The sequence below is a fragment of the Poecilia reticulata genome, linkage group LG13, assembly GCF_000633615.1.
Source record: "Poecilia reticulata strain Guanapo linkage group LG13, Guppy_female_1.0+MT, whole genome shotgun sequence".
In the NCBI taxonomy this organism is placed as follows: Eukaryota; Metazoa; Chordata; class Actinopteri; order Cyprinodontiformes; family Poeciliidae; genus Poecilia; species Poecilia reticulata.
In genome coordinates, this window is record NC_024343.1 from 15,943,616 (window position 1) to 15,966,650 (window position 23,035).

Sequence of the window (23,035 nt, forward strand, 5' to 3'; positions counted from 1 at the left end):
ATGTATGCATGCATGCATGCATGCATGCATGCATATGTAAGTTTTTCGAATTGTTTTATACATACATACATACATACATACATACATATGTATATTTACGTTCCTGATTTTGGAATGTGAAACCAAAACAAACAACAAACCTGGGAAGGTTGGATGAGGAACACAGAAGTTCCTTGATGTCACACGGACTGCAGTGTCGACTGAAAACCACCTGAAACGTCGTAACCCAACAGAGTCGGATCCAAGGTCAGACGGCAGAGAGCGTACGGCAAACGATTTGCATAAAAAGCGTTTATGTTACACAAATTCATAACATCGAGGTCATACAATTTATTGTATTTTTTTATTTAAATATCTAAAAACAGCATCTAAGAAAATGAAATGATTATTAGACTGTTTCAGGAATAAATCAGAATAAGCTAAAGGCAACGTTGCTGTGTGGGAACACTTTGATAGAAAACAACAGCTGGAGTGTGAGATTTTTCAGAGCCCTTATAGATGTCACATGCTAACAAATCAGTCTAGTTTACAAGAGTAAGTCAGCACTTGCAGGCTGTGTAATTGAAGGAATGAACAATGATTTAAAGCAACGTTCCAGAAAACTGTAGTTTTCATGGGAGCAGGGGCATTAGCTCCAGCTGTAAGGCAGAAAAACAAACCACATCGCTGTCCAGATCATGGGCTTGAAGCTCCTGTAGCAACGTGTGTCACAGCCAAGCCTCCAGTTAAACAGCGTTTTACATCACCAGATGAGGAGCGATCAGGACATGTCAATAACCTGAGCCAGAAACTTATAGAAGGCTGAACTGGATTTATTTAAACGTTATTCAAGATGTATTAACACTTAGAGCACTATGTTTTTCAAAAATGTATTTCTGGATGCAGGAAGAGACGTGAGCATTGTTAAGGCTCACTGTCATCCTTCAGTGTCTAATTTTAGATCCTCGTTATGGTTCTTGAATCCTCTGGGATACTACGGTTGCTTTTGAACAGGTAACTTATGTTTGGAAGTTTTTGTTTTTCTTAGTTTGTTTTACGGTTATGTTGCAGTAAACGCCCTTTCCGGACAGATTGCTGCTCTTTCTTTCATGTTATTGAGAGTGAACTCATTTAATTTGAAATGACTGAGCTACAATTTGCAAACAAACTCAAAGATAGGGCAAATATGAGAGAAAAAACAAACAAACAGCAATATTAATTTTGATTCTGCTTGTGTCAAAGTTATGTTGCTTATGTTAGCTAGCGCTAATAAATAAAAAAGGATCCTCTGATATATAACAGGTCAAATATATAATGATAAACGTGCATGAAAAACGATATAACAGACAAAAATATTTAAAAAATGTCATTTTTGTTGTTTATAGACATTTATTCTTATTTATTTTGTTTGTATTGGTTCTTGTTATTGCATTTGATGTTCAAGCTTTCTGTCTCTCTCTCTCTGGTGCTCATTGTCTTTTTGCAGGCATAACAAAACAATAAATCCATAAATGAGCTTGTGAACCGCAAAGGGTTTGAGTAACAAAGATTTAGTCTGTTCAGTAATGAAAGCATGCTCTTCCTGATGGTGACAATAACCTTTAATGCTCTTGAATGTGTTTTTTTTTCTATGCTCCTTGACAATTTCATTCATGCATAATCTAGTCTGTGCATATTTAAGTGTGGATCCATTTGATACATAATACTTATCAAGTTCAATACTTCAAACTCTTCATTTGAACATGCACAATTAGTCTCACCTTCTGCACCTTCCCATCAACATCCAGGTAAATGTTTCTGGGGAGGAAGGATGAGGAACTGGACCCCATGGCGCCTTTTTTTTTTGGTCTCCTCTGCTAAACACCTGAAGAGGTTTTGCTTTGGAGACCAAAATAACAACCCTGAAGAATCAAAATCCCTGTTCTGCGTCTCAGGATCTGCTGGAAATAGGTTGATGTTTTGGTATGATTTGCACAGGTAAATTAGCTATTCAAGCAATAAATACAAATCTGATAAAACAAACAAAAAAAAAACCTCAAGCAATAACAACAAACACTATCTCAACAACTTAACACTTAAGTTGCATTTGTAACTTTCAAGGAGACAATGGATGTAATAAATCGATAAAACACATGTAATAGATACAACGCTTGAGTAAAAACCCCAGTGCATGTACTGAACTCACGGTGTCAGCCGTCCTCCTTCTCACCCGTGGAGTCTGGAAACAAAGTCCCAGGTGCAGAAGATCCGGCTTACTCGCATCTCACATGAAGGCGGCGCGTTTAGACGCAAACAACCGCATGCAGGCCCACTGACATACAGTAAAAGAGGAGAGGGAGGCTGTGAGTGATGAGGCTGGTGACGCCTGGACATGTGAAAGCAGTGAATATAAGCAGCACTTGTTGCCATGGGGCTGTTACTATGGAGAAGAAGGAGACAATCATCAGGTCTGAAAGAGTAAGAGGTTTTTACCTGTATGGGTTCAGACGAGGCTGAAGATGTTCAACTATGTTTGCAAATGATTTAGCCTCAGCCAGTTCTTTGTTGCAAAATACCTCGAGCTGGATCGGGTTTTATGAAGAGTGCATTTGAAAAGAAAAAAACATCATCCCCCCCTGATACATAATACGGGAACCTGTTCTGCTGAGTTCAAAGGTCAATTGGAATAAAAACAAAAAATCAGCAATTTAAATAGCATTAAAATAGTATAACAGTGTTGTTAAGATAAGAGACAAAAAGCTATCAAATCAAAGTCAAATCAGTTTGTCTGTCATGCTGCTTTTGGTTAGTTATAATAAAAAAGGAACTATTTGCTTTTGCATTGTGATGAAAATTCAAAATATTTCTTGATGATAAAAAAAAAATTGAGAAAATTCAAAATACCTTTATGCTGCAAGTAAGGCTCCATCAGTCTACCATGATTTGAATAAAGTTATAAACATATTTCAAAAAAGATTTTAAAAAAATAAAATAGTCTTTCTGCAGGGAATTTCAGATTGACTGACTGGTGTCAACAAGGACATCTGCAGGGCGGCTCAAGCGGGCGGCGGGAGGTGATTAATTGGAACTGGAGAGCGTGGATCACCTCCTGTCAACTCCGAGGAAACCTTCCCTCCACACACCTGCAGACCCACAAACACACATCGTCTTTGTGCTCTGAAGTGATGCATTTCCCCCAGAGTCTAATTACACCCCTTCCCAGCTCTCCTGCCACACCAGGAGGAGAAGGTGGAACATGACAGGACAGACCGTGTGACCAGCGTTCAGTAAGTGAGATCACCAGAGATTAAAAGGAGCTCTCCAAAGCACAACACCACTAACCCACTCCTACCATCTGACGACGTTTCACGTCGCACGAGTGATTATTATGCACCACTTTTCTGCGTGTTTTTGTCTTTCTTTGCTGTCATGTGAGGACACCGTGCTGCATGCGTATTCATGAGTGCGAGCGCCAGTGAACAAACGGTGCGCCCATTAATACAAAGACAGCAATGAGCAGATCAAACCGAGCGGATCTGATGAGGTTATGCAACCACGGGACTCGCACCTACGGCGAGGGAAGATCCATTTCGGGATAAAAGCAATCGATAACATCGGGAGGATTTCCATTACAAAACATGTGCAGCTGGACTTCTGAGGAGAACGCTTTATCCTGATTATACTAATAGATCGGGCCTGTTTCAGTTTTTACACATCTAGTTCACATGTAAATACACCTCATTACCAATTTATTTTTTTGTTATTTTTGGCCTGTTTTTACATTTTATGCTATTTCAATGTTTCTTTGGGTACTTGGGAACATAAAGCAGGGGGAAATAAATCATAGAGTTGCTTAACTGCTCCTCTTATGCATGGACAGAGCTGTCATGTTGGGGCAACACCAGACGAAACGCAAGAATGAAGAACGAAGAAACTAAAGACAGAAGAAAGAACATAAGGAAATACTAATGAACTGAGCTTGGCAAGGCCTGTTGAGCAATAATAAAGTGACAAATGTGAACGAAACCCAAAATGCAAACACCCGAGGATATCTGCCTCAAAGGACATATTTGCATAGTGCAAGACTTGTAGCTTTCCAGATAACAGATTCTTTCTCTTGAGCTTTGGTTCTTGCAGCTCCTCTGGAGTTATAGGCCTCTTAGAAGATTGTTTTTCCTTTATGCTAGGTGGAGGAAAATGTCCTGGTAGGCTCTATTCCTGGTCTCTGCCCTTAATCTTCATCATGCAGTTGGTTTCCTAGCGCTCTCTAACAAACTTTAGAAGCTTTTATTGAAGAGGTGGATTCGTGAGATTCAATTACGCCCACTGTGAAGCATTTAGTGATCGGTTCAGGAGGGTTGAATACAATGTTAGATTTTTATAATACATTTGAAGCATGTATTAGCCTGTCCATTATCTATACTCGTTAGTCCTGTGGAAGCTAGTGGAGGAGCTGGTGTCTGACTCCAGAGGGGGAATAGTTAAAGCAGCATGAAAGCTTTTGCATGTTATTTTTACACCAATCAAGGGGCTCGCTGTGTGGGTCTTACATCTCACCGCCCAAGGCAACACAAACAAGCAAGTATTGTGAGCCTTGGAAAAAATAAGTTATCTGTCAGTTGCACCGCAAAGTTGCACCGAGTCACTTCATGTATTGCAGTAGGAGTCAAAACCAAACAACAGTTTGTTCAACGGGAAAACGATAATAAATCTTCTTGATATTGAGCTTTTAATAGCACAGTTGGTAAATTATTCTCTTTAACAATACTGAAGTTTGTGTCTGCTTTCCAATTCACAATCACATTTACTCAACTTCATCTCATTTATCATACGCCGAGTAGAGAATCTTTAAAACGCAACCTGAGATTTATGAAACCTGTTGAGACAGATGTGAAATGTACACATCTGTCTGTAAACTGGTAAAGCCTAGAGTGTTTTTCTTTTTCTATAATGAAAGCAGATGCTTCAAAACATCTTGTATGTTGTTTGGATGGATCACTTTGAAAGCACCAGATATCAAAAACGTCAAAATTAGCTTCGCAATTCTAGAACCTTCTAGTGAGTTTTTCCTGTGAAATGTAGTAAGAAGAGTGTTATTTCCTATGTTTGTTTATTTTACATGTATTTGAACTGGATTTCAAGCCTTTGGAGGCAAGTCAACAGATTTAGTTTTCTTGCTAGTGACTATTTTGAGGTGCGACTGGGTTGTTTATTCGGGGCAGAAAAAAAAATCTGCCGGTGTGACTGCTCACTGCTGCTCGACAGGGACTCACATGCACAAACATGCACACAAAAGGACCCGGGGGCCACAGCGCTAAAGACAAAAGCTCAATTTACAACAGAGTCGGTATACAGAACTCCCTCTTAACACAGCTGATGCAGACGGAGCTGCGAAGAATTGTCCTCTTGGGGATTTCTCCTGTTTTGTCTTTCTTTTTTTTTGGTCACATTTGTTATTTCAGATCATCAAACAAAAATGTAATTTGTAGCAAGATAACTCGCGTGAATTCAACATGGTGCTATCAAATTATTATAATTTTTGTTGGGGAAAAAAACTTACTTTTGAATAAAAAAAAGAGAAAAATGAAAGCTTGAAAGATAACACTGTCACTACGTACAACAAATCATGTCTCAATCTGAATAAACATGAAAATCAATCACTGACATCTATTAGGTATAAATTAGACTACCTGCTTAGAGTTCATGTTTAGTTGCGCTTCTCTCCTAGATGAAGCCACTAAAAGAGCTACTTGTGCTGTTACCTCTTCACTTTTTCTTTAATTAAACAAGTACAAGTACTTAAGGACCAGTTTTGTGGATTTCATTTATTCTTTCCTTTGTGTTTAATTTCTATTTTACTTCTTGTGTTCTTTTCCTCTTTGCATTTTGCTTTATTCTCTTGTAATTCAAGTTTGTTTTTCTCAGACAATCCTGTAAGAGTTGCTTTTCATGCAGCGTAGCCCAGTCGGTTGAAATGTTTTGGTGACACCTAATGGACTAAAGAGGTATTACAACAACATTACAAGCCAGCCAAATTACTTTCAAATTTCTCAGGATGACAAACGAAGGCAAAACGAAATTTAAGATGTTTTTAACAAACATGTCATTGTGTCATATGTTTGGTTGTTTAAAGCGAGCTTCAGAAAATAAAGCAGGAGATTTAACTTGCAGGAGCTGCGGGATTTATTGTCACAAAGTACATAAGAAGATACAACATATAACAATATTCTTTTTATCTTTATGTTATAAAGTGACCTAATGTGGAGAAAAAAATAGAATGTGTGTTTAATGCCTTGAAAGAAAAATAAACAACACAAAGAGCAAATAATTAAAAAACACAAAACTATTGACTACATTTTGTGTGGATGCCGCATTAAGTGTGGCACCCTATCTTGTTCTGCAGTTTTTTTTTTAAATTGACCTTTGATATGAGTGTGTACTTATTCAGTGCTAGGAAATACCTTAAGAAGCAATTGTTAACAAAATCACTAGTGCCAACCCAAACAACTGTCCTAAAATAAATCTAACTGGAGCCATTTTTTAAAATGTATTTATACTTGGAGAATCTTAAAGAAAGAAATAGTAGAAAAACACCTCCACTGTTATGTACGGTGGAGGATCTATGATGGCGTGGGACTATTTTTCTTCCGTAGCCCCTGAGAACTTTACTAGAGTGAATGGCATCACATTTAACATAGAGAAAAATATATTAAATAAAAATCTGGAGAACTTAAAATCTATGAGGTGGAAAAGACAGTTCAGGATTCTGGGTAATGTGCAAAAAGAACGAGCTAAATAATATCCCTCTTTATGTATGATCTGATCTATTCACATGCTATGAGATGAGACCGACAGCAGAGATGCCTGATAAATATGTATGACTGAAACAATTGTTTTGCAACATGGGATTTATTTTCCTGACTGAATAATTACACTCAGATTAATCATTTGGCTTAACTAAACTGCTTAATGTGAGACGAAAATGCAGCAATAACATAAAAATTTAATTTAAGGCTTTTATGGATGCCAATAAATATGGCTGGGACTCTGTTTTGTATATTTTTAAAATTAAAAACTTACCATCTTAAAACAAATAGATCTGCATTTACCAGAACACTGAACAGTATTTAAGAGAGAATCTTCATTTTTTTGTTTTTTGTGCATAGCGATAAAGAAGTGCGTCATAAATACCAACAAATGAGGGAAAAAAAAGAAGAAAAGAAGAGAACCCATTTGCTAACCTAGAGTGTGGAACCCAAACTAAACATGCATTTCACATATCTCAGGGTGAAAACTATTTTCCAGACGGCTGTCAGTGCGGTGAGGAGCTGAGAGTCTGATCGCTGGGCTCCGTGCAGTCCGCCTCCACGGGCAGGTGGCTGACTGGGATGCCCACTGGAGGACGGACCCTCCTCACCGGGCTGAAACTGCGGGGGGACGATCCCGGAGAGCTCGCCGGGGAGCGAGCCGGAGAGCAGACGGGACGCAGCAGGGGAGCAGGCAGGGGCTGAGGGAGAGGCTGTGCCAGCGGAGACGGGCTGCGGGGGTACCGGCGGGGCGTGGACCAGATCGGCCTCTCAGTTCTGTTGGTGGTCGGGGGGAGGACTGGAACATAGGTGGCAGGGATATTAATTTCTGATTGGACAGCAATGTTGCCAGAGGATTCTTCCAGATGCTCCAGAGTCTCCTGAGATAACAAAAGGAAAAAAACATACACGTGATAATTGTGTTTAACTCAGTTTTTTCGGTTAAAATTTAAATATTTTGCCTATTCTATTCTATTCTATTCTATTCTATTCTATTCTATTCTATTCTATTCAACAGTAAGGGACTGAATACAACCACAAAATAAAAGTTTCAGGTTGTCATAAAAAAATAAAAAACATCTATCTTTTGCCTTCAGTTTAACATTTTGTCACTTTGTGTATGTTCATCCTATAAAATCCCAATGGGTCTAACGTGAAAAAAAAAGTAAACTAGTTCAAATAGTTCAGATTAAAACTTTTATTAAACGAATTTAGTCCTAGTTTTCTTCTTATGACTCGGTCTGATGCGGTTTTTCCAAAGAATGTCTGAACAATCTGACAATTAAAATTCCTATGTAACTCTTCTTTTAAGTAAAACAAACAAACAAACAAACAAACAAACTTGCACATCTCTTAAAAAACAATGAGTAGAAATACGCAGCACTTTATGGGTTACACATTATGAATGTACATATTTAACTCAACAGGATGCTGCCACTGTGGGCATGGTTAGATTTTGCTTTATGCTTTCAGTCAGGTTCAGTCTCACAGAGATAACATGAAGACGTAGCAATCCTTGTAAATAAATGAGAGACTTACATCTTCGTTGAGAACATAAAGAGGCATGGGGCTCCTTCGGCCAAGCGTGGTTGGCTTTGGCACCACATCAACTGCAAAAGACAATCCTGTTACATGATTTAGGCATAATCAAGTAATGCTGTTATTTGGTACTTTAGTAGTTCTGGTCTGTAGTTTATCAATCAATCAATCAATCAAATTTTATTTGTATAGCACATTTCAGCAGCAAGGCATTTCAAAGTGCTTTACATAATTAAAATAAAAACAGAAATAATCAGTGTACATTTATCATGTACATTTATGATCTGTACTTTTAGTAGTTTATTTGGTAACACTTTGTTTGAAGGGGGTGAATAAGACTGACATGACACTGTCATGAACATGACATAACACCTGACATGAACATAAATAAGCCTTCATGAATATTTATGACTGTTGTCATAAAGTGTCACTTTTAATACAAAGTTGACATTATTCAAAATGTTTTTATGACAACTTGACATTAACCAAGATATCATGACTGTTTAAACTTTACCTTTAATAACATAAAGTTACCTAATTTTTAAAGTGCAATCAGTAATACTTTTAGAACAAATTTATATCAGTAATGATTTCTTGGTTAATGTCAAGTTGTCATAACAAAGACATTTTGAATAATGCCAACTTTGTATTAAAAGTTTCATAATTTACCGAATGACGCTTTATGACAACAGTCATAAATATTCATGAAGGCTTATTCATGTTCATGACAGGAGTTATGTGATGTTTATGACAGTGTCATGTCAGTCTTATTCACCCCCTTTCAAATAAAGTATTACCGTTTATTTAATTAGGACTTTGATCTTCCTCCTGCACGCCTGCCTGTATTCAGGTCTTCCAAACAAGGCAGCTTCATACCCAACTTGTTCAGCTAAAAAATGAAGTTGTCTGTCACAGAACTTTGGTTCATACCTTGAGGAAGTTTTGTTGACTTGGTAAACTAATGATTTGCACGTGTCATGATAAAGTTTTCTTATTTTATACTTTTTGGAACATACTGGATTTGGAAATGTTGGCAACGTTTTTGGAAATGTCAGAGTTAAGGTAAGTGTCTGCGTTCTAGAAGGGGATACGACACAAAGTCGTGTTTGTAGCTGCTGACTGAGGTCATTGTGCTGATTGCTAACACAAGTTTAAACTTTGGCTGCTCCTTCACTCTCGCAGTTCAACGTTGTCTCTTTTCCTTGTATAAATAAATCATAGCCATTCATAGTAACAAGATTTATAATTTGAATTCTGTTGAATTCTGTCTGTAAGTAGAAATGGCTAAAAATTGGTTTTAGGAGGTCAAGGCTATACAAACACTGGAGACTGGATACTGGTCACAAATGTTTGATTGACACTCTTCTCATTTTAGCTATGCTATTTATTTCCTGAATTTATTTACCAGAATATAAAGTACTTATTCAGTTTTAAGATATGTATGAACAGAGCAGAATATAGCACCAACAACGCATACACATCTGCGTATTTACTGTGCAAACCAATTTAAGAATAACTGGGCTTAACTACAACCACTAGATGGCAGTAGAGTACTTCCACTAAGACCCTATTTATCTGTTAAATACGCACCAACAGTAATTACACCACACTGTGTTGTTAAAGGAGGACTCACTGCTTTAACTAACATAGACTCTAGTCTACAAGGAGTTGGGATTACACTGACTGGTTAGTGATGCTTGGATCAAACCTATTTCCAAATCGAGAATAACATGATTTAAATCTTCCTTACATCTTAAAAAAAGAATAAAGTTTCTCACCATCATGGCCATTTTCACTTTGCTCCATGTAGATAGGAGCTCTTTGGGGAACAGGTCGATGCTTCTTTCTGCAACAAACACCAAAGAAACATCCACTTACGCTAAAAAAAAAAAATAACTTAAACTTTCTGATAAACTCAAGACACAGCAAATATCATGGCTTTTTTTCCCCCACTTCACAGCTAAACTACTTGAAATTCTTGTCACATTATTGTTTGTTTTATCAAAGCCTCTCAGAGTAGAAGGAAAAATAGAGGCAGAGAGGAAAAAGGGGGAAAGATAAAAGAACAGCTCCTACTTGGAAGGTTTCCAGCAGGCACACACTGTCACCAGGGTGATTAGGAGGAATATGCCCCCGGTGGACAGGATGATGTATAACGAGCTCCGTCCTGAACCAGAGTGGTAGACAGAAAAAAGGAAAACGCAGAAAGAAAGGCATTAATAAAAGTGTAATTAAAGTTCTGCCTTTTAAATATACTGTAGCTGCTGTAATTAAACCTGAAACCTTTCTGGTCAGTTCTTTTGTTGCATTTCTTTTTGTCTTACTGGCATGGCTTGGACAAAAAGGGGAGTCACTCTGAGATCTTGTGTGGCGCTGCTGTGCATGCAGAGGAAGTGTGGGGCATGTCGGAGGGCCTGTAGCAATCTGCTCATGCATCACACAACAGCGCAGCAATAATGAAGTCAGAATTACTGAGGCTCACTGAGGCAAAGCGCTCTCCCCACCTGCCTCCTTTCCCGTCTCCTTCCTCACAAATAGCTCTTCGTTCATTGGATTAGACGCTCCCCGCCCATCTCTCCCAGCCTCGGTTTGCAGTTCTGCCCCGGCGCCCCAGAACAGCCGCTCCGAGGCGTCGCTCTTACGGACACAGCCGTGATTTGCACTCGTCGTAAACAACATTGTCAGGGAGGCCGGCATGCCTGTGTACTGGCTGCCGTGAGTTGATAATTGCTTTGATGGGCCCCTGAAAAAATGAATGGCTTGTAAACAAAGTACTGAAAGTCCTGAGACTCACTTCGATTTTGTATAGTTTGCTTCTGTTGTAGGAACACTTGTAAAGTAAGGTCTTTCTTCCAGCTTTCTGAATGTTTTATAAAGACTTTACTTGAACTAGGGCTGCTTTTCTACTCAGTCATGTATGTTTTTTGTTGTTGTTTTTTAAATTCAGAGATAATGAAAGGCTTCTGAAGACAGAACTACTTAAGATCCATCCATCCATCCATCCATCCATCCATCCATCCATCCATCCATCCATCCATCCATCCATCCATCCATCCATCCATCCATCCATCCATCCATCCTTCCTTCCATTTTCTTTACACCCTTGTCCCTAAGTGGGGTCAGGAGGGGTACTTAAGAACTACTTACCTAAAAATATACAACTCTGCAAACCTTTTCTTAAGCTAACTTAAAAATAAGTCTAAATATCAATATTTTATTTAGCTCAAACTCATTCCTAAGTTGTGATCACCCACAAGTGCTAATGGTTTTAGCTAGAAGTTAATGAACCAGCATTTAGGAAACATCCTTAAAGTTCATTTATTTCTACAGCCAGTTTGAAAAAAAAAACTCATGAGAGCTCACAGTCATGCAGAACTTGTTTGCTTTAAAACAAGTTTTAAAATATAAAACTTGTTTTATATTTTATATATAAAATATAACTTATTTTATATTTAAAATATAACTTTTGTTATACTGCTGTTGCTATAAACCCATTCAAATTAAGTAATTAATATACTCTTCATAAAAAAAAAAAAAAAAAGACAAAAGCTGCCACCTCTGTTCCATACATTTCTGCATCTGGGATTTTCATTTAACTGAACCAGGGAGAGTCAAACATTGATTCTGATCAATTTTGTTGTTGTTGAAAGTAATTTGTAAATATAATACCCAACCAGCAATTATTCTCTCCTGAGAAATACACTGCTCAAAAAAATAAAGGGAACACTTAAACAACACAATATAACTCCAAATAAATCAAACTTCTGTGAAATCAAACTGTCCACTTAGGAAGCAACACTGATTGACAACGGGGACCCTCGTCAGGTCAATCAGTGATGCTTCCTAAGTGGACAGTTTGATTTCACAAAAGTTTGATTCACTTGGAGTTATATTGTGTTGTTTAAGTGTTCCCTTTATTCTTTTGAGCAGTGTATTAAAATTTGTTAGTATGAACAACATTGAAAGTGTTAAGCTTAAAATGTTAGACTTCTTATTATCCCTGATGTGTGAATGGGCAGATTTACATTGATAGGAACAAATACAATGTAAAATATTTTAGGGATTTCATCAAGTAACAATGGGTAGTTTCAAAAAGCATATTTTTCATTCGTGTAACATTTCCATTTCTTAGTATTTGCTTATAACCCTCCCGATCCCACTACGGACAAGTGTGTAAAGAAAATGGATAGATGGATGGATGGATGGATGGATGGATGGATGGATGGATGGATGGATGGATGGATGGATGGATGGATGGATGGATGGATGGATGGATGGATGGATNTGGATGGATGGATGGATGGATGGATGGATGGATGGATGGATGGATGGATGGATGGATGGATGGATGGATGGATGGATGGATGGATGGATGGATGGTATTTGCTTTTGTCTTCTGTCTCACATTTATTCACTCTAATTGTTTTTATGTTGTCACAATTGGACACAAAGACTGTAAAGAAAATTTGTCAAAAACCAGTCACAAGTCAGCGGAAAACTTTAAAAGAAGCTGAAAAAGCCTATTAAAAGAACTATTGATTAAAACCAATATAAGAAATGAAAACAAATTGCATATAAATCAATATTCAGTGTTCAGTGCAACTGCTCAAAGGTGCTGCACTCAAGCACAATACTTCAGATATTTCCACCTTAAATATTTTAGAGCTGAAAAAATGTTTTGAGGCAAGACTTTGATGCGTTTTGGATAAATCACCCAGCTCAACGCAACAGGTTTTGATTGTCCATCATCTCATTCCTCTTGTGATCTTGCGTTAGTAAGGCTTCTGGCAGAGTAACATGTCACCTACTGTAGACGGTGAGGCGAACAGGGACGCTCTTCATGCTGCTGATGGGGTTCTCCACTGTGCAGGCATAGACGTCGTCATCGGACATCAGGACGCGTGAGATGGTCAACACCTTCTGGTCGTGTGAAAGCAGAAGGCGTGAGTCATTGGTCAGCACCTTCCCTCCTTTCAGCCAACTGTACGTGGGCTTTGTGCCGTTATCGTGGGAGCAGTGGAGGTGGAAGTGCTCGCTGTACTCCAGGACGGAAGAAGCCATCATCTGGATGTAAGGTTTTGACACAGGAACTGAGGAGGATAACAGGACCAAAGTACAAGTACAGCACAAAGACGCAGAACATGGTGAAACAGTTTTATATTTTTGGTCACTTATATACAGTATTTTTCAGACTATAAGCCGCTACTTTTTTTCCCACGTTTTGAACCATGCAGCTTACAGCCCGGTGCGGCTTTTCTGTGGATTTTTCTTCAACCACTGGGGGGCTCTATAGCAGGAAGTGAATCATTGGAAGTCAAAATTGGACATCAAAGAAGAAAGCACTAATTTTCATTTAGAACAAGCACATGCTAGCAGCAGGCACCACGGAGAAATTTCTTCAAACTCATATGATGCAGCTTTAAGTTGAAGAAGTTGAAGGCTATGAATGTGGCAGTACAGGAGGGAAGTAGAACTGCTGCACGTAACCATGGTTTGTTACAACCTTTTTACAGTACTTCTAAATATTACAGTGATCACCGTCTTTGTGATCCCAGTCTAATAAGATGTCTGTATAGTGTATTGCTAAATTAGCCAGGTTTAGTAAAAATGTACAATTATTGTTACCTTGAAAAGCATGAAAGTTGGTACAGTTGTACATTTGTGGATCCTTTTGCATTTGTGAATCTTAGTCTGTGCATTTGTGAATTATGAGACCGTTTTAGCTCCATATGGCGGAGATATCAGCAGCTTATAGCCTGGGGCGGCTAATACGTTTCCAGTTTTTTTTTTCTTTTTTTTAACTTTGTGGCTGTGGCTTATAGTCAGGTGCGCTCTATAGACCGGAAAGTACGGTAAGTATTTTATGCCTGTATTTCTTGCAATTTTGATGATTGTGTCTCACAGGGAATGTAGACTATCGTCTATATTATTAAGATCAACTAATCTATTCCACTGTGTAAAATAAGTGACAAAAAATATTAAATTTTTTTTATGATATTCTGTTTTGAGCTGCACTTGTATAGTGGGTTTGAGAGTTAATTTCTTATTATAGGAAAGTCACTAACTCAACCCATAAACCCATATTGCATTCACACTGTTTTGACGCCGTTTTTTTTCATACACACATATACACATACATATATTATTTAAAAATAAATAGCATGGTATATTATTTAAAACCAATGTGGTGCACAAAGTTAGTCTGAATACCATCCACAGTCAGCTCAATGTCGTGCTCTCCGGTGAACGTGTCGTCTGTGATGGAGATTTCGACCTCATACGTCCCTTCATCTGATAGCTGCAGGTTGTGGAGTAGCAGGGAGCCATTCTCGAACACCTGGATTCGGTGGCGAAACTCAGGCCTCAGGTTTCCGATGATCCCTGTGCCGATTGACTGAACGACGGTGACGGGCTTTACTTTGTCCTTCTTGACCTGCCACTTGATGACAGGCTTGTCAGCGCTGCTGCTGGAGTAGCTGACCGACAAGAGGGCCTCTCTGCCCACCGTGCCCCTCACCACTTGGGTCTGGCTGGTCACGTTCACGCCAAGTGCCTCACCTGGAGGGCAGAGAGACAGTGGTGAGGTCATGAGCTGACGGAAAAATGTGCGGTTGAGAGAGTATTCAGACCTTGTTCACTTCTTAATATATTTTTTTTCACAATAAGGCTACAGAGTTATTCGTTTCATTGGCATTTTATGTGACAGGCAATCGCAACATGGTTCTTAATTGTGAAGAGGGAGATAGTAAACTTTTTTCATTTTACTCATATAATTCCGAAAAGTGTGTTTGTGTGTTTGTGCTGCGTTAAGTTTCATTAAATCAACACTTTGCTGAATCATCTCTATGCGGCTGCTGCTGCAGATCTTTTGAGATGTGTCTCTTATTTATTAAGTGACTGAAAGATTTGGGTTAGAAAATATCTGAAACTCATTCAGATCCAATGGACATTGTCTTTCATAATAATTTGCTATATGTCGTCACAGATTCTCAGTGAAATAATGTAAAAAATGAACATTGTTGGAACTACACCATTTCATTGCCAATATGGCTGAAATTTTCAGGATCATCATCCTGCAGGAATGTGAGCCTTCAGTTTTTCTTCACAAAATAAATCAGTTTTGCTTCAGGATTGCGCTGCATTTAGCTATATCCACGATCTTGTCATGCATGACAAGCCTGCCTGTCTCTGCAGAGGAAACGGATCACCAAAACACCATGTGAGTTCTGGATTTCTACAGCTCCTCCAGAGTCTCTGTAGACCTCCTGCTTACTTCTCTGATTAATGTTCTGTCAACCCTCGAGGAAAGTGACAGGCTTTAGCTGTCACTTGTTGATGAGTAGCACAAGAACCAGCTGTGAATAGTTGGGGGAATGTTGTGCAGCAGAGGAAGAATCTGATCATATTAACTGAGGGAAGGTCAGAAATAATAAAAACAGAAATGAAAACAGACGGAGCTAAACAAGAATTAAACAGGGAGTTCTAAAGAGAATAAAAGAACAATTGGATTCCTCTGTACAAAAATAGCAGAACACAAGGAAGAGGTAAGAAAATCGGTACAAAGAAACTTTGAAGGGAGCATTCCTTTGGTATGGCTGTTTGTTTTTAATCTGTACAATAGAAACATTCATTTTTCTGAAATATTGTCCCTTTCTTTTGCCCCTGCTTGATTTCAGTGCGTCATATTGCGTTACAGACCCCGAAGCTGATCTGCAAAGTCCAACATGTACTCTAAAGATAGCTGCTGATGGTGCATGCCCCCACACTATCTGAAAGAGTCGCTCGCTGTTCGGTCTCTGTGTTGTTATCGACAGCAAATCATCTACATATTTCTTGCCTGGTGGCAAGTTTGGCACACCTACAACGATGAGCAACTGTCCTGAACTAATTAGTTGACCTCTCGTATCACGAACAACTTTTTTTCATTTTTGGAAGGTGGCCAACGTGAGTGGTGTTGGAAACGAGTAATTAAAAAAAAAAGAGAGGATGAAAAGTTTGTGCAGGGGTGAGGAGGTGAGGAATGCCATATAAAAAGATGTGAAACTTTTTAGAAGATCTCTCTTTTTTTGATTATAACAACCTCCTCTTCAGTGAGTGAGGCGAAGTTGCTCCAGAGTCTGACTTAATGACACGCATGCCTGTTTTTATTTGATCCTCTACATCTCAATCGCTAATCTGCTTCTCAGGAACTCGCTGCTGGAATTTCTCATGACCTCTCAGAGAGCGAGAACAAGGCTTGTGCTAATTTTGATTTGTGTTCCCCTGTTATCGCCCGCCTTCTGGGGGGGGGGCTTTATAATGTAAGTCACATTTTACCTTTACAGTGGAGCCCTGTCTGGGAAACCAAACAAAGCAAAGCTATTATGTTCACAGTGGAGGTAGCCATAACTCAGCCGTAGCCGGACACATGGCGGTCCAAACATTGGCTGCGAGCCTGATGGAGGGCATCCTACTGTTCGGCTCCAGTGATGGAGAGATCAGCCTGCGAGAGAGGGAGAGTCTGCGGCGCTCTTTTACAGAGAAGCAGTTAGCAGGGCATCGCCTCATTGCTGTGGTAACCGTTTGGTCCCCTTGACAAGAGTTGCCAAGGCAATAACACAAAGGGCACGATTGTTGCAATGAGTTTCCTCCCTTGAAAAGAGCGAGCGATAGAGAGAGAGGGAGAGAGAGAGAGAGAGAGAGAGAGAGAGAGAGAGAGAGAGAGGCTTACAGAGAGAAATTCTTTGTCACTGGTGAAGCTGGAGATAGACACAGGATCCAGTGATTCTAACCAAATCTGGCCTGCTTGGGTAAACTGGGCCCATGGTACTGTTGTGAAATGCATTTTACTCGGTTAGTCCTCTGGAACGAGCGCTTAAACATATTAACTGTTCTTTATCATCTCTCTTGACCTGGTATTGTCCTCTTCATATACTCTCTTAATGGCCACTTCAAGTTCCCTTTGGCCACAAAGTGGGAACTCAGCGAACCCATTCAGAGACAAAGCACACGAACACAAAAGGCAAAATCTCCTAGACTATTTTTAAACTTTCGCTTACTTCCATTTGAAGAATGACGATAGGGATAAAAAATGTAAAAAAAGTCAACACCCTTCACGTTTGCCAGGTGACAACTGTTTAAAATGTTCTGTTAGTTTGGTTAACTTTCTTGACTGGACGGCAAATATCGGTACCTACCCGTGAAGAGGAGGAGGAGGAGATAGAGGCCGAAGAGCGTCAACAGTGGAGGAATGTCCCTGAAGTTGCTGAGTTTAGAGGAGGGCTTCCTCTCTACCTTCATCTTGTGTCCTGGGCAGAGTGTTTCTCCCGCTCAGTGAGCATGGTTTATCCACCCCGGGCACGTCTCTGCGGCACAGCACTCTCTCCACTGCCTGCCTGCGACGCTGGCCTCTGCCTGGTCACACTGAGCCCCACTCTCCCCACAGCACCCCACTCACAGCCAACAACGGCCAACTGTGTGTGTGCGTGTGTGTTTGTGAGTGTTCATGTGTGTGTTCATGTGACACAGAGACAGTGTGGATAGAGTAGATCAGCCCTTCTTTTCTTCCTAACTTTGATCTTTAAAAGTAGGGGATGAAAGGAGAACGTGTTTTAAACAGGCCTTATTGTGTTTGTTAGCTTTTGAAGCTCTGTAATCTACAAACAGAATTAAATGTTAATGTGTTTTTGATTTGTGACTAGTTTAAATAAATCAGTAACTCTTATAGGAACATGCAAAGTGCCTTTTTTGGCTGCTTTTGTCTCACTATTCTGTGTTAATTCACGGTATAAAGCACACTGTATGTAAATATGCAGTTAAGCAAAGAAACCATGAAGGCTATTTTCTGCTCCAGCCTTTGACCAGGAACATCAGTGGTATATTACAGAGCCTCGCTAATGTCCTTTTTAATGTGTTTTATCAGATTTCAATCAAAAACATTAATGTATTTTACCATGATTTTCTTGTTTATTTATTTTTCTCCTTCTTTTTGCTGTGTAGCCTATGCGGGAGACACAGCAAAACGCTATGTGGTGTGCAAAACAAAAAGAGCACATAACCCTGAACACACCATCCCCTCTGTGAGACATGGTAGTGGCAGCATCATGCTGTGGGAAAAATATTCATTAGCATGGATGAGGAAGAGAGATTGAAGGATGGAGAAAATTACAGGCCAATTCTGAATAAAACCTGTTAGAGGCAGTAACAGACTTGATACTGGGGCAAAGGTCAACCTTTATCCACCAGGATAATGAACCTGGCCAGTATGATGGAATGGTTTGGATGAAATCATATGCGTGTGTCATAAAGCTTAAATCCATAGTTTGAAATTTACAGCTGCTCTCCAGCCACTTTTTCTGATCTTGAACTGTCTTGTAAAGAGTGGTCAAAAATTGCAGCTACAAATCTGGGAGAAACATCCTAAAAGACTTTTTGCTGTGATTGCAGTGAAAGCTGGTTCTCTGAAGTCTTTGCTCGGGTAATTTTGAATCCAGAGGTAAAAAAAACAACATCTTTTAGATTCTTATTTGATGAAAATGACGCTGAAAACCATAAATACTTCATACACACATATGTGAAAGTTCAAAGGGGATGCATACTTTTGCAAAGTACTGCGCCTGTTTAGTTATTTTATGACAAAATGAGCAGCAAATTACCAAACTACTACTTACTTTGTCCTCTAGGCGGAGTAGAGGCTGCATTAAGACAGCAACCTCTCATTTGAGAAACAAAGTGAGCAGCAGGGGGGGATGCATCAAAAGAACAGCCGAGGCCATGTTTTCACATTAAAGCTGTGCAAAACTGAAGGAAACACATCAAATGCACTGCTGGGGGAAAAAAAAGACCTAAGAAGCAGCAGATGAGGCAGAAAACTTTAATCAAAAGACTTTAACACCATACATCTTTTGCCCACAACCAGATAGGTTTTTTTTAGTTTGTTGCTTTATTTCAGTCCAGATATACAAGTCTCTGCATGTGGTCTGCTGAGTCAGCAGCCATTATAAGTGATCTATCTCTCCGACTTCCGGAAGCTCTCTTTTAATCTGGATTTTGTTGGAAACAACAGGTCGCCTCTCTCCAGAGTGGGAATCATGGTTGTTGAAGAGCTGCAGGACTGTGGGAGCAGATCCTGTTTTAGTCACCCAAACGTTCAGCCCCCTGTGTACCGTGCCATCAAAGTCGAACCTCTCCCCTTCACCTCTGCCCCCGCTAAAAAGCAGATCTCGCCACTCCTCTCATCCCCTAACGGTCTCTGAGTGAAGCGGGATGCTTCTTCTCAGACATGAAAGGCAGAAAGGGAAACAGACTGAGAGATTTTTAGCTTAAATGTTTCATGACTGAAGCCATTGTTGTTCTCACTAAAGTTATTCACCAGACGTTTCTGTAAAATTAACCAAATTGTCACCTATGAAATGTATCAAGGGTGTTTTTAAAAGATTTTCTGTTTTGCTGTTTTACTCAACATGTCTCTGTTGATATGGGCCACAGAGCAGCTAACGTGAGATCTGTTATATCTACGTTGTGATTTTTCCTCCTGCTTAGATTTATTTTCAAATTTCTTTCTTTATAGGTATTTAATTGACCTCATTTGCACCATATGTAAGAATATTGCATGGATTTCAGAAAACTATGGCAATCATAAAACATGTGGAGGCATTTTGAGAAGAAGTTAAGGCTCACTGTGTAAAAACTTAATTTTTATTTTTTTGTCTAAGATCTTTAGTGATTATTTAAAGTCAAACTGCTATAAGAAGCAACCTGGAAAATGTGTTGCATTAAGATTATTTTCAAGTCCCAACTATTATGTCTGCCCATGCCATTGCAATTGGCAAACATTGCAATGGCAGGTTCAAAAGAAAAGGGGAAACAATCTCATTGCTTGAGGATCAGAAAGAAAGATATTCTTGAAGTCTCATGCAAAGATTCAAACAGGAATATAAGTCGATTCGTACCAGTCAAAGTTCTGGATTCCTGTTCTTCCTGTGATGTCATCAACCCAAATACACACAAAGCAGCATTGGCACGTTTCCTCTGCGGTGTGAACATACGACATTTCTCAGCTGTGCTTTTTTTTTTCTTTGACATTTATTAGTGGAAAAACAAGCAAAAAAAAAAAAAAGAACATATGTTGCCAACATTTTTTCTTCCTGATTAGCATCTGGCTGTGACAAAGTGTGTCCTTACAAATCTGTCTGATCTTATAAACTTCTAGGATCATTATCCAGTGCATAGATTTTCCTGTGAAGCAACACAATTAAGATAGTTTTGCTATTTGTGGTCATAACATTATGCGTCTTCATATTTTGTGTCTTGTTTTTGGTGATCAGGAGTAGTTTGTGTACTGTCACTTTAAGGTTAATTTATGTCTTTCCTGCATCTTCCTGCTAAATTATGTGACTTTGCTAAAATAAAAAAAATAAAATAAAAAACAGGAGTACCTAAGATGGTGGGCTAGTGGGATAACCACTGGAAATAATATAATTGCGCCCCCTGCTGTTTATGTCCTGGCTTATTCATTTCTAATTATCACCCAGGAGACTCTGTATCTTTTTTTCCACTGACATACTGTCTAAGAAGTAGAACAAGCCAACCAAGCAGAGCTTTCCTATTTTTTACTCCTAAAATAGTCCAGCTTCAGCTACTCAAAATTTCCAGAGATGTTTAAGGCAACCATCTGTTTTACTAAGTCCTCCTTTCAGTTTCACAGCAATCACAGTTTCTTTCCAGGTTGACATTTTTTTTTTCCCCCTTAAACTATGCCTTTCTCTTCACTGTCAGAATTCAATCTACAGCGCAAAGTGGGTGTTGTGCTATGTTTGGAGGTGTGCATAATATTGATTGTTCACCCACAGTCATTAAAGAGACAGCAGAACGTGGCCATGGCACCTCTGGGACTGAGTAGGAGAAAAGAATAAGTCCAAATAAAACCCGTAGAGGATGTTTATGAGATTGAGGAGGAGGAGGAAGAGGAGCAATGTCAGCCTGAGAAGGAAGTGTTTGCACTCTGCCATTGCCAAACCACATCTAACGAGACGTCGGCTGTCCTATCTCTACAGCTGGTGACACAGCCCATCACTTGCGTGCGTGTGTGTGTGTGTGTGTGTGTGTGTGTGTGTGTGTGTGTGTGTGTGCATGAGAGACGGTGGGAATGAGTGACTCGAGTGTTGATGAGCATGTTAAAGTATGGGCTGTGTTCTTCCTGTGCGAGGAAGCATGTGCAGCTCGGGTTTGTGCAGTGTGCTGCGTGGCTCAGATGTGTGTGGGTGGGCTGAGTGGGTACACAGGGAGACTGAAGATGCACTATCCTGTTTCTCATAAAGTGAACAAGACTGCCTCGGCAGATGAAGAGAAATGGAGGTACACTTCAGCGATGTAGCCAGCCTTATTGTAATAAGTCGTCTATTATTGAAAACGGCTCCTTGCGAAGATATTTATACCACTTGACCTTTTTCCGCATCTGTTGCGTCACAGCCTCATAATGTTAGAGAAAGTAGAGAGCAACTGGGAAGGGTAGGGATACATAATATTCAAAACTTTTTTTTTCCTATGAGTGAAAATCTGAAAAGTGTGGCATGCGTTTGCACTTACTCATCTATGTAGATATTTTTCCAAACCGCCTGTTCAAACTTCAACATTGGCTCTTGTAGAAATAGAACGGCTGTATTTTTATAAACTCACTTTACTCTTGGTCTGCATTTTTATTTTGGGGTGTCAGAGTAAACAGGTGCTGAATATTTATGCCTTGTCACTCTTTTCAAATCTTTGTAGGAAAAAAATAAATGAAGAAAAAAAATAAATGAAGAAAAAAAAATATTGTAGCATTTACAGTTTACTTCTCAATCACGCACCGTTTTGTGCTGCACATAAAATCATATTAAACTACATTAAGGTCTGCAGCTGTAATGTGGCAAAATGTGGAAAAGTTAATAATTTTGCAAGCCGCTGTTACCCTATATGTGAGAAGAACATACATTATCACCGTGTGGAGAAAACATCTGGAGATACAATTAAAGCATCTGTGCCATTTAATCTACGCCGGCTCTGCAGCCATGCAAAAACATAATTACTATAATAAAGCCGTGTTGTCTAATAAACATTATTGCTACCAAACCTGGGAACTCTTGTCTGCAGCTCGAACAACACACATTTATTTCATAAATTATTCATGAGGTTTCTTGCATTAGTGAGCTCCACGGGAGACAGAAAAATGTTTCAGCTTCAATAAAACATGCTTCCTCTGATTAAATGCTCTGCTGCTGTTGCAGAGGAGAACGAGCGGCTGAACTTTTAGCCATTTAATGCGAGGACGAGACGCAGGTGAACATCAAGGGGCCTGTTTGAAACAAACACATCCTCAAGTTTCACTGTATAGTTAGAATGGATTTATTAGTGCAATGCCACGACTCTACACCAAAAGTTCAGGTACTACTCAGTTAAATTTTTGAAGCAGAAGGGCTCTGAAAAAACTTACAGCACAACACAGGAACAGAGCATGTAGAACTATTACCGCAGAAGGTGAAGCTGTACCAAAATGCATCTGGATAAGAGTGTAGATACGGCATGCTTACTGCTCTGGAAGATCAGATTTGTAGAAAAATGCTTGTTGTGAAAAGTCTTATCACATGGTCAGAAAGATACAAACAACAAATAGAACATACATAGCTACTTCTCTTTTGGCGATTTGGATGCTTTAATTGTTTTTGTAAGCAAGTCAGAAAACGGTCAAAATACAAGCACGTCAAAAAACAAAAACA

General features: G+C 39.3%; 2 protein-coding genes across 5 annotated transcripts in view; both read right to left on the bottom strand.

Annotated features, from left to right (window-relative positions):
- Positions 1-2,336, bottom strand: part of pde9ac (phosphodiesterase 9ac) — a 9,781-nt gene extending 7,445 nt beyond the window's left edge. The window contains exons 1-3 of one of the 2 annotated variants that reach the window (XM_008425665.2): positions 2,165-2,336; positions 1,740-1,916; positions 141-211 (exon numbers count right to left, since the gene is read on the bottom strand). In XM_008425665.2, the coding sequence (XP_008423887.1) occupies positions 141-211; positions 1,740-1,808 (140 nt within the window). In that variant the 5' untranslated portion in view covers positions 1,809-1,916; positions 2,165-2,336. Of the gene's footprint in view, positions 1-140; positions 212-1,739; positions 1,920-2,164 lie in introns of both variants that reach the window. The other variant, XM_017308082.1, reaches the window with a different exon arrangement.
- A 3,781-nt stretch (positions 2,337-6,117) lies between these two features.
- hepacama (hepatic and glial cell adhesion molecule a) lies at positions 6,118-17,742 on the bottom strand. 3 transcript variants are annotated; one of them, XM_008425666.2, is made up of 7 exons: positions 17,480-17,742; positions 14,514-14,861; positions 13,112-13,393; positions 10,380-10,476; positions 10,082-10,149; positions 8,304-8,374; positions 6,118-7,645 (listed from the first exon to the last, which is right to left on the bottom strand). In XM_008425666.2, exons 1-7 carry the CDS (start codon positions 17,580-17,582, stop codon positions 7,271-7,273), a joined length of 1,344 nt encoding a protein of 447 aa, XP_008423888.1. In that variant the 5' UTR covers positions 17,583-17,742; the 3' UTR covers positions 6,118-7,270. The 3 variants fall into 3 exon arrangements, with proteins under 3 accessions (XP_008423888.1, XP_008423889.1, XP_008423890.1); XM_008425667.2 differs by having other exon boundaries at positions 10,380-10,470; positions 17,480-17,741; XM_008425668.2 differs by lacking the exon at positions 17,480-17,742 and adding an exon at positions 16,620-16,908.
- Positions 17,743-23,035: the final 5,293 nt, after the last annotated feature.